Below are 12,536 nucleotides of genomic sequence, written 5' to 3'. Positions count from 1 at the left end.
CATGAGCCACCGTGCCCAGCCTTAACCTCAACATTTTAAAGAATGAACTGTATTAGTCCATTCTCACACTACTAATAAAGACACCCCCAAGGCTGAGTAATTTATAAAGAAAAAGAGGTTTAATGGACTCACAGTTCCATATGGCTGGGGAGGCCTCACAGAAAGCAAAAGATGAGCAAAGGCTGGGGAGGCCTCATGGCAGAAAGCACAGGAGAAGCAAAGGCATGTCTTCCATGGCAGCAGGCGAGAGAGTGTGCAGGGGAATTGCCCTTTATATAACCATCAGATCTCATGAGACTTATTTACTATTATGAGAACAGCATGGAAAAACTTCCCCCATGATTCATTTACCTCCCACTGGGTCCCTCCCATAACACCTGAGAATTATGGGAGCTACAATTCAAGATAAGATTTGGATGGGGACACAGATTGCCCCCACATTTCAAAACAAATCATGCCTTCCCAACAGTCCCCTGAAGTCTTAACTCATTTCAGCATTAACTCAAAAGTCCACAGCCTAAAGTCTCATCTGAGACAAGGCTAGTCCCTTCTGCCTATGAGTCTGTAAAATCAAATGTAGTTAGTTACTTCTTAGATACAATGGGGGTATAGTTATTGGGTAAATACACCTGTTCCAAATGGGAGAAATTGGCCAAAATGAAGGATCTACAGGCCCTGTGCATTGTCACAATCTGGCAGGACAGCCAAATCTTAAAGCTCTGAAATGATCTCCTTTGACTCTATGTCTCACATTCAGGTCGCACTGATGCAAGAGGTGGGCTCCCACATCCAGGTCACACTGATGCAAGAAGTGGGCTTCCATGGCCTTAGGCAGCTGCACCCAGATGGATATGTAGGGTACAGCCCCCCTCCCAGCTGCATTCATAGCAGGCGTGAGTGTCTGCAGCTATTCCAGGTGCAGGCTTCAAGCTGTCAGTGGATCTACCATTCTCAGGTCTGAAGGACAGTGGCTCTCTTCTCACAGCTCCACTAGGCAGTGCCTCAGTCGGGACTCTCTGTGGGGGTTATGACCCCAATTATCCTTCCACATTGCCCTTGCAGAAGTTCTCCATGAGGGCCCTGCCCCTGCAGCAAATTTCTGCTTTGACATCCAGGCATTTCCATACATCCTCTGAAATCTAGGCAGAGGTTCCAGAATCTCAATTCTTGACTTTTTGTACCCACAAGCTCAACACTGCATGTAAGCCACTAAGGCTGGGGACTTGCACCCTCTGAAGCAGCATCCTGAGCTGTAAGTTGGCCCCTTTTAGCCACAGCTGGAGCTGAAGCAGCTGGGTGCAAGGCAACATGTCCAGAGGCTGCACACAGAAGAAGTCCCTCGACCTGGCTCAGGAAACCCTATTTCCCTTCTAGGCCTATGGGCCTGTAATGAGAGGGGCTGCCCTGAAGGTCTCTGACATGCCCTGGAGACATTTTCCTCATTGTCTTGGTGATTAACATTTGGCTCCTAATTACTTATGCAAATTTTTGCAGTCCACTTGAAGTTCTCCCCAGAAAATGGGTTTTTTTTTTTATACTTTAAGTTTTAGGGTACATGTGCACAACATGCAGGTTAGTTACATATGTATACATGTGCCATGTTGGTGTGCTGCACCCATTAACTCGTCATTTAACATTAGGTATATCTCCTAATGCTATCCTTCCCCACTTCCCCTACCCCACAACAGTTCCCGGTGTGGATGTTCCCCTTCCTGTGTCCAAGTGTTCTCATTGCTCAATTCCCACATATGAGTGAGAACATGCGGTGTTTGGTTTTTTGTCATTGCAATAGTTTGCTGAGAATGATGGTTTCCAGCTTCATCCATGTCCCTAAAAAGGACATGAACTCATCATTTTTTATGGCTGCATAGTATTCCATGGTGTATATATGCCACATTTTCTTAATCCAGTCTATCATTGTTGGACATTTGGCTTGGTTCCAAGTCTTTGCTATCGTGAATAGTGTCGCAATAAACATACGTGTGCATGTGTCTTTATAGCAGCATGATTTATAATCCTTTGGGTATATACCCAGTAATGGGATGGTGGGCTCAAATGGTATTTCTAGTTCTAGATCCCTGAGGAATCGCCACACTGACTTCCACAACGGTTGAATTCGTTTACAGTCCCACCAACAGTGTAAAAGTGTTCCTATTTCTCCACATCCTCTCTAGCACCTGTTTTTTCCTGACTTTTTAATGATCGCCATTCTAACTGGTGTGAGATGGTATCTCATTGTGGTTTTGATTTGCATTTCTCTGATGGCCAGTGATGATGAGCATTTTTTCATGTGTCTTCTTGCTGCATAAATATCTTCTTTTGAGAAGTGTCTGTTCATTTCCTTCGCCCACTTTTTGATGGGGTTGTTTGTTTTTTTCTTGTAAATTTGTTTGAGTTCATTGCAGATTCTGGATATTAGCCCTTTGTCAGGTGAGTAGATTGCAGAAATTTTCTTCCATTCTGTGGGTTGCCTGTTCAGTCTGATGGTAGTTTCTTTTGCTGTGCAGAAGCTCTTTAGTTTAATTAGATCCCATTTGTCAATTTTGGCTTTTGTTGCCATTGCTTTTCGTGTTTTAGACATGAAGCCCTTGCCCATGCCTATGTCCAGAATGGTACTGCCTAGGTTTTCTTCTAGGGTTTTTATGATTTTAGGTCTAACATTTAAGTCCTTAATCCATCTTGAATTAATTTTTGTATAAGGTGAAAGGAAGGGATCCAGTTTCAGCTTTCTACATATGGCTAGCCAGTTTTCCTAGCACCATTTATTAAATAAGGAATCGTTTCCCCAGAAAATGGGGTTTTCTTTTCTACTACATCAGTAGGCTGCAAATTTCCCCTACTTTTATGCTCTGCTTTCTCTTTACTGTTTTACCACTCAGAAATTTCTTCTGCCATATACTCTAAATTATCTCTCTGAAGTTCAGTTGTTCCAAAGATCTCTATGGCAGTGGCAAAATACCACCAATCTCTTTGCATGGCAAGGATGACCTTTACTCCAGTTCCCAACAAGTTTCTCATCTCCCTCTGAGATCACCTGAGGCTGAACTTTGTTGTCCATTTCACTATCAGCATTTTGATCAAAGCCATTCAAGAAGTCTCTAGGAAGTGCCAAAGTTTCCCACATCTTCCTGCTTTCTGAGCCCTCCAAGTCTCTAGGCAAGTCTAAATTTTCCCACATTTTCCTATCTTCTTCTGATACCTCCAAACTGTCCTTATCTTTCTGCCTGTTACCCAGTTTCAGAGTCGCCTCCACATTTTTGGGTAACTTTACAGCAGTGTCTCATTAGTGTATTAGTCTGTCTCATGCTGCTAATAAAGACATACCTGAGATGAGTAATTTATAAAGAAAAAGAGGGTTAATGGACTCACAATTCCACATGGCTGGGGAGGCCTCACTATCATGGAGGAAGGTGAAGGAAGAGCAAAGGCACGTCTTACATGGTGGCAGGCAAGAGAGCGTGTGCAGGGGAACTGCCTTTATAAAACCATCAGATCTCATGAGACTTATTCACTATCATGGGAACAGCATGGGAAAAACACACCCCCATGATTCAATTACCTCCCACCAAGTCCTTCCCACGACATATGGGGATTGTGGGAGCTAGAATTCAAGATGAGATTTGGGTGGGGACATAGCCAACCATATCATGAACATATTATAATTTGTGTGTGAATTAATTTCTCCTACTGCCTCTCATTTTCTTAATGAGCAAACATTCATTATCCAAGTCATTTAGGCACCTGAATTTTATAATCTTAATGCTTGCTTTTACTCCATCTGTCCAGATCATTCACCAAGTTCACTTGAAAGTTATCTTCTCTTTCAGAACCATTTCTTTGTAAAAAAAATTCCATTGTCATCCATTAGTTCAGGTACTTACCAGCTCATGCTTGCAATGCCTCTTAAGTACTAAGCTAGTCTTCAGACTTCTCCCCAAACCCAAGTGCTGGGTCTTAGAATCAGAATATTCAAGGCTAGTCTTTGCCAGATGTGTGACCATAAAAAAATATTCTGTCTCTCTAGATCTCAGTTTCCTAATACTGCTGTGTAACACATTACTGTAAGTTTAATGGCTTAAAACAACACATATTTATTATCTCATGATTTCTGTGAGTGAGGAATCAAGGTATGGCTAAGCCTTGTCCTCTGCTCAGTGTCACTTGGCTAAATAAAGATGTTAGCTGGGGCTATAGTTTCAATCTGAGTTAGGGTCCTTTTCAAGCTCTCTGATTGTTAGTAAATTAATTTCCTTGAGACTATATGTCTGATGTCCCCATGTTCTCACTAGCTATCACCTGGGACTGCTTTCAGCTCCTAGAGGTCACCCACAGTTCTTTGCCACATGGCACCTGTAAACAATTCACAGCATAGCTATTTGTTTTCTTCTAGGCCAGGAAAATAATGTCTCTCTGACTCTACCCCTTCTTAAAGACCTCGTCTCATTGTATGAGGCCCATCCTTGATAATCTCCCTTTGATGAACTCAAAAGGGGCCAACAGTGATAACTGCAAAACCCATTTTGTAATATAAAGTATCATATTCGAGGCAATCGTATCACATCATATTCACAATTATCTCCTACATGCTAGGGGAAGGGTTTATACAAGGGTGTGGATAATTAAGGGTTATCATAGAATGCTGCCTAATGCATTAATGTAAAAGCTAGTTAGGTAGAAAAGATCTCATGGTTTTGTAATAGCAAATCCTCAAACTGCACAGAACTAAACTTATACATGGAATGACAACTTTAATGTAAATGTAAGCTCTTAGGGAGCTGACAGACTTAGGAAGGCAATGCACATCTTTTCTCACACTAAGTAGCAGATATTCACTTTCTTGCTATGCAGAAGATTAAAGGCTGCAGTGAAACTACCTGTGGTTTTGGATGCAGCTCTGCCCAGAGGCACCAAAGGGATTTCTGAGTAAAACTCACATAAAGGGGATAAAAAACAGAGTTGGATGAAATTATGATTGTTTCATTTTACTTTTGAAAGCTTATTAAAAAAAAGTCTCACTATTGCCTATAGAATAAATTTCAAACCCTTAATCTGGAATAAAAGCTCTTTCATGACATAACTGAACCCTGCCTCTCTGTTTACTTCTCATGCCTATACCACACATAAAGTTTCATAGTTATTTCAATCACATGCTGTTACTCTGCATAGATATATGAAATTCATTTCTTCAAAGTGTCCTACCACCTACTTTTGTCCCAAACACATATGATGAATTCTACTCCTTTGTGAAAGAAAATAGGAATCTCAGGATCCCAAAATCACTGCGCCAAAGGGAAAGTTAAGCTTGGGATCTCAGTAATGAAAAAAAGAAAAAAAAAAGTCTTTCTTTTTTTTCATGAACTGATAGCTACAATTTCACAAACCTATGTCACAGCCTCTTAATAATAGAAGGCCATGTATCTCCCCAAATGGTCTCTCTCCAAAATTACTGACAAGGAAATTCCTTCTGGGTCCGATAATCTATCAGAATACATGCCTTCCCTATAAACTAGCCCTAAAACACAGTTCTGTAAAATCTAACCATGACAATGCAAATTACCAGCTTTTCTTCACAGGTATGAGACAAAGAAAGACTAGAAATAACCCCTCTGCCTATCTGAGACCAGTGCATAATTGACTCCTTCCTCCACTTCATCTGTTCACACGGTTATCTTATGTAAAATGTAGATTGACTGAGTGAGAGACAAGTGCATAATTTACCTTTCCCCTACTCTCTCTTTCTCATGTAAAATACAGATGAACTGAGAGCTAATCAAACTCTCACAAGAATGTAACCACTTGCCTCATTGTCTACCCTTCCCCCAAACCCCTTTTTTTCCTTCTTACTCCCCTCCTGCTTGCTCTTTCCCCTTTCAATATTGAAGTCCTCCAAACCCTTTTTGGAAAAGGCACAGACCACAGATGCTTCTGTGATTTGTGTTATTTTCTTGGGCACGTCCTCAACCTTGGCAAAATAAACCTCTAGATCGACTGAGACTTGCTTCTGTCACTGTTTGGTTTATACATTGTTTAAGACACATTTACTCAATAAACAGATCTTTACTGAGTGCCTGCTTCCATCAATGAACTGTTGAGCCTTAACCTCTCCCACAAAGTAGGGCTGATATCTGCTACTTCTGCACAAAACTGTAGCCAGTTCATATACCTGTGCCTGTTATGTCTTATGTTTTTATGTCTCTTTCTCAACTGTGAAAGCCTGGGTGGAATATTTTTGTTTTATTTGTTTATATTTCTAGGACTAATTCAGGAATTGGTACAAATCATGATTTCCTGAAAATACAAATTACAATGATAATGATAATAATATCTAAAATGTATTCAGTGATTCCTTGTACTCTGAAAACACTTCATACATATCATTTCATACAGAATTCTTGCAAAAGCACTTTGAGGCAACCATTGTTGTCCTTATTTAGCAAAGGAGAAAAAGAAAGCTCAGAGACAGAGGCAGGACTTCTGTATAGTTTACTGATACTCTTAATTTTATATTCTTCATACCAAAGTGATCCTGAAACAGGAGCGTCAACATCATTCACACATTTAACACAATGGCAAACACGCACATTTTCAGGCTCCCCCGTGGGCCTGCTCCACCAGAAAATCTTGGATCAAGGCCTGATAATCTGAGATTCAGCAAGCCCTGTACTTGAGGATGCCCTGTGCTTAATGGCTACAGCTTCAGAACCACTGTTCTATAACCAAGTATGGACATATTCTGGCCAAGAAAATGTGATAAACTAGCACTTTCAAGTGACTTTTACCCAGAAACATGGATATAAAATTAATATGTTAGGTAGTGATAGAGAAAAGATAAAGATTTGTATAAACGTTTCTATTTTTAGGAAAATATTCTCCATAACATGTTTGATAACCGCAAAGATATCTTCAACAGCTGCAGGTCAAGTTTCTTGGTTTCTCATTTGCATCTTCACTAATGCACCATAGAATACTGTGAAATTGAGAGGCATTTTAACAATTTCTTATTGAATTGAATTTAATTGAATTTGATTAGCCTGTCTTTTCTGTTTGCCTTATTTTATGCTAGGGAGTGTCTTTTTAAAATGTGTCAAGGGATATTATACTAAAAACAGTTAGATAGTAATAGGAAGTCAAACTTTTATCCCTAAAAAGACAAAATAGTGCCAGATAAGGTGGATTACCCCTTTAAATGAGGAGGGTTTGCTAAAAGACGGAAGAGTGAAATTTTGCTTAGCATATCCAGAAACAGCAACTACAGTGAATATTTACTTTGTGCTGTAGTCTTTACCTAACTGTATTTACATATACACTTACAAAAATAAAATATATGCCACTCAGAAAGTTCACCATCTGGTTAGGGAGACAAACGATGTAAACATGCTAAAGAATTATAAGATTAGATAGATAGATACATAGATACATAGATAGACAGATAGATGCAAGTGTAGAGATAAATGCTCTGTAAATGGCAGTGCATTGAAGAGCATAGAAAAAATGGGATCTTCACAAGTTTTCAGTACAGCATAGAACCATATTCTGATTCTGTACCTGTTTCTGTCTTCATTGTTGTTCTGATCTTGATTCAGATGATTTTAAACTATGTTGTTTATAAGATTAAACTTTTCTTATTTCTTCATATGAGCAAAAATCTTTCCCCTCCTGCCCAATGTATGATTAAATCTGTTTGGCATTTAAAACAGAGGCCAATTTTGTCAAAAATTCACTTCCTTTATAAATGTCTGAGTATATCATGGGTTTGTCATGCAGCTACAATGTGAAAAACAATCAATCAATATTAATGAGGTACTTAATATGTGAAAGTGTATGACCTCCTTGAGGATACAAAAGAGGCAAATCCTTGGAACATAAATAAAATACTAAGAAAGTGAGAACTGAGTAAACAACTAATTAATTAACTAATTGTGTCAGAAATTAGAAAGAAAAAACATGTAGGTAATAAAGTAATTCATTGAAGGATTGTATCTAAGAAGTGCATTTTAGTGTAAGCCAAGACCTTCACACAAAAGGGAATATGTGACGTGTAAGAGTTCACTACCTGGAGAATTCTTACAGGCTACAGAAAGCAGATTTTAAACTTATTCTAAAGTTCAGGGCTTTCCATTAGAAATGCTTAAGCCAGAAAAGTGCCTGGATCAGATTCTTGTTGTAGTAAGATAACTCTGGAAGCAGTGTGGAACATCCATTAAAGAGAGATCTAACCAAGTCCAGAAATGCCTAGACTAACATATCCTAGAGGCAGAATTAGAATGGATGTTACTGAGCCTTGACAGAATTCAAGAATCAGGTTACCCAGTAACCTGGAATTTAATTTAGCATAATAAGATGTCTAACTTGTGTCTTGGGACTTGTATTTCTCAAAATGTAATCCAATAATGTATATTTATTAGAAATACTAAGGCAAGAGTAGTGATCAAGGTAAAATTATGGATAAGGACCTTTTTTGGGAAAAATATGCAGAGAAAGAGTAATTAAAACAGGAAACTGATCAAAATAATTGCATGGATTATAATCATAATTTTTCAGTAATATAGGCAATCTTATCTGCTAAGCCTGCATGCCCATTACAAAGAATTAATTAGTGTGATATAAGATATCACAATTATAGGTTAAAATAATCAGAATGTCTGAGCATGGTGGCTCACACCTGCAATCCTAGCACTTTAGGAGGCTGAGGCAGGAGGGTTACTTTAGCCCAGAAGTTTGAGACCAGCCTAGGCAACAAAGCACGATCTCTACAAAAAATAAAACAAGTTAGCCAAGCATGGTCGTGCACGCCTGTATTCCCAACTACTCAGGAGGCTGAGGCGGGAAAATCACTGGAGCCTAGGAGTGCGAGGTACAGTGAGCTATGATCGTATCACTGCATTCCAGCCTGCGTGACAGAGCAAGACCCTATCTCTTAAAAACTCTTAAAAATAAATAGATAAATAACATTTTAAATTAAGCAGAATGGTTTGCATAAACCTGTTTCATAGAAGATAATGTTGAAAATAATACATATTACAGTGGCATAGGAAATATGTTTTAATAATCATCATAAACAATTCTTATACTTAAATACCAAGCCATCTCCCTTATAAACTTATTCCCCTCCTAAAGAATGTATGTTTGAGTGTGTGTGTGTGACAGAGAGAGAGGGAGTTTAAATTTAGATGTATAAAGAATTTAAAGTATGCACTTTTACTTAGACAAGTAAACATTTTTGCCTTTGGTGAGAATTAACAGGAATCAAATTTATTGATGTTTAACCAGTTTTATTCTCAGAACTCTATAATTCCCGAAACTAAGTTGAAGAAATAATTTATACAGTTTCTCTGTCTTTAACCTAAATATTATACATGAGTTCTGAAATAATAGTATCTAATATGTACTATTGTGAAGTATGAATCTATATGTTTTTTCATATATTAACTTAATTATTCCCTCAACTTTTCCATAAGGCATACATTATTTTTAAACCTATTTTATGGAAGAAGAAAATGAGGCCCACAGGGATCATACTTATAGATTAATATATCTTGTAAAATTACCTTACTTAAGAATGGGTAAATCTGGTTCAAATGATGCATAATCTGTAAGAGACACTATGTTTTGAAAAATAATGTAAAATGCCTTTTTCTTAACATGTCATACTGGTTTCAGCACATTAATTTTGATTTTCATTTTTCTATTCTTTACCTTTAATCTCTTTGTCATTTTTGAACCATCTTATATCAGCTGCAGGTTTACTACCAGATGTTTTGCAAGTCAGCTGCATCAAGTCACCCTCCATAACTGGTGATGAGAATCCACTAATCTGAGGCTTTTCAGGAACACCTGAAATTTAAGCAAATGATGAAGTGAGCATCAATCTTCAGGGTTGATTTGTTATTATGTCTTTTACTTTCACACATGAAACTGAACTGGATGGTTAACTGACAAGAAGTTCAATCAAGATTAACAAACTACTATGTAATAAACTGCTTCATATGTGTGTGTTATACATACATAGGTGTATATGTCTATATGCATACACATAAATGTATATGCATATACATACACATAAACATATACACACATCCATACACATATATATGTGTACAGATATATAAATATATATAGTATCAAAAAAGTATGTAAGATGCATATAGCTCAAAGTAGTTTTTTAATTTAAATTGTAATTTTTTTTTTTTTTTTTTGAGACAGGATCTTGCTCTGTTGCCCAGGCTGGAGTGGACTGGCTCCATCTCGGCTCACTGCAACCTTTGCCTCCCAAGTTCAAGCGATTCTCCTGCTGCAGACTTCCAAGTAGCTGGGATTACAGGTGTGCACCACCATGCCCAACTAATTTTTGTTTTTGTTTTTGTTTTTGTTTTTTTGATATAGAGTCTTGCTCTGACCCCAGGCTGGAGTGCAGTGGTGCAATCTCTGTTCACTGCAACCTCCACCTCCCAGGTTCAAGCAATTCTCCTGCCTCAGCCTCCCGAGTAGCTGGGATTACAGGTGGGTGCCACCACGCCTGGCTAATTTTTGTACGTTTAGTAGATACAGGGGGGTTCTCCATGTTGGCCAGGCTGGTCTCGAACTCCTGACCTCGTGATCTGCCCACTTCAGCCTCCCAAAGTGCTGGGATTACAGGCATGAGCCACCGTGCCTGGCCTAATTTTTGTATTTTTTAGTAGAGATGGGGTTTCCTCATGTTGGCCGGGCTGGTCTCAAACTCCTGACCTCAAGTGATCCACCTACCTCGGCCTCCCAAAGTGCTGGGATTACAGGCAAGAGCCACCGTGCCTGGCCTCAATTGTAAAATTTTACCTGTGAAAATACTCTTGTAAATCTTAAAAACAATCATTTAATATATTTTACAATTTACTAGTGTAGAGATTTTAAAAGGTAGATTGCATTAAAGAAAAAAAAAACTCACAAAACATATTTCTTTATCCCTTAACAAATTATAATTTAACTTTAGCTTCTTTCTTTCCTGATTTCATAGTTCTTAAAGCTTAAAAAGAATATTATCATCTCTGTATCTTATGGCCAGGCACGGTGGCTCATCCCTGTAATCCCAACACTTTGGGAGGCTGAGGTCAAGTGATCGAGACCATCTTGGCCAACATGGTGAAACCCCGTCTCTACTAAAAATACAAAAAAAAAAAAGTAAAATAATAATTAGCCAGGCGTGGAGGCGGGTGCCTGTAATCCCAGCTACTCAGAAGGCTGAGGCAGGAGAATCGCTTGAACGTGGGAGACAGAAGTTGCAGTGAGCTGAGATGGCGCCACTGCACTCCAGCCAGGCTACAGAGTGAGACTCCGTTTCAAAAAAAAAAAAAAGAAGAATGTTGGAAGGCACCAATATGAGAAGTACAAATTAAACAACAGGAACAACTAAGATACATGAAAAATTAACATAACTCCTCTTAACATTTTTCGTCTTCACCTACATACTACCTGCTTTCTTTTTAAAAAATCTATGCCTCATCACCATTTAATAAAGTGAATTCATCAGTCATCTATTCTTTGGATTTCAAATTGGCTCTCTACAGAACAATACATTAACCTTATGCAGTTGTTATCCTGAAATACTGCATTTTAGTGGGCATATTTTGTCTTTAATGGCAAACTTGTGAAGATTTTTATAAAATAGTCCCAGTGTCACTTGCAGAGAAATATGTTTTATATCCTATGCAAAAAACCAATTCACTAGCTGGATTAACTGTAATATTCCCACCCAAAAGAACAGCATGTGTTAGTCCTTTTAAATGCAACATTGTGCCTTTTTCTATCTAAAGAGGGAAGCAAGCTTGGGGGAAAAAAATCAATCTTTAAATTCTTCTAACTTGTTCAGCACGCAGGTGTGTTTCAATGAACTGCAGCAATTTCAGCTGATTGGGGCACTGACGTCTGTGGAATCACAGAGAGCTCAGAGCTGCAACTTTATTTCCTCAGAATCTCTATGAATGTATTGCTTTTTTTGTGTCACTTTCACCTTTGGGAAAATGGCCCAATATTTAGAGAATAAAAGCACAAAGAAACTACAAGCTGCAAGCTGAAGCGACATTAGGTACTTCATTTAGGAATCTAGAAAATATAATTTCAAAAGGAGAGAAGACACATGGAAATATCAGGATCATTTAAATGCACTAAATACACAAGCAGGTCATATTTGAGAGCCACAAGTTAGCAAGAAAGGCCCTTATCAGGTGACTTACATGATTAAATAAAGGAGCATAGTATAGAACACAAGTTGAACTCATTATGCTCATTATTGTGTCATGTTGTAAAAGGATCAGAATATATACAACATATAGATTATTTGATAAAAAAGAAATTAGCTGAAAGCAAGAGAACTGGTGTCTATTGCTGGCTAAGAAACAAAATAGCTATGTGCCTTCTAGAAGTCATATACATCTTTGAATCTATCTTTGTCCCTTTATAAAATGCAGAAAGTGACTAAATGATTTTAAAACGCCTGTGTTAAAATGTAGCAGAGAAAGGATTAAACCATATCTATTCATATAATCTTCAAAATATATTTTTGT

At 38.2% G+C, this 12,536-nt stretch overlaps 1 protein-coding gene across 5 annotated transcripts in view; it reads right to left on the bottom strand.

Annotated features, from left to right (window-relative positions):
* The window catches only part of CADM2 (cell adhesion molecule 2), a 1,117,362-nt gene that overhangs the window by 180,557 nt on the left and 924,269 nt on the right, over window positions 1-12,536 (bottom strand). For all 5 annotated transcript variants that reach the window (XM_016941511.4, XM_016941509.4, XM_063806909.1 and 2 more), the window contains one exon: window positions 9,697-9,834. In XM_016941511.4, the coding sequence (XP_016797000.2) occupies window positions 9,697-9,834 (138 nt within the window). The remainder of the gene's footprint in view (window positions 1-9,696; window positions 9,835-12,536) is intronic.

Source organism: Pan troglodytes, chromosome 2, assembly GCF_028858775.2.
Source record: "Pan troglodytes isolate AG18354 chromosome 2, NHGRI_mPanTro3-v2.0_pri, whole genome shotgun sequence".
Taxonomy (NCBI): Eukaryota; Metazoa; Chordata; class Mammalia; order Primates; family Hominidae; genus Pan; species Pan troglodytes.
The sequence above is the reverse complement of the archived record's forward strand: the minus strand, read 5'-3'. Positions and strand labels throughout refer to the sequence as shown.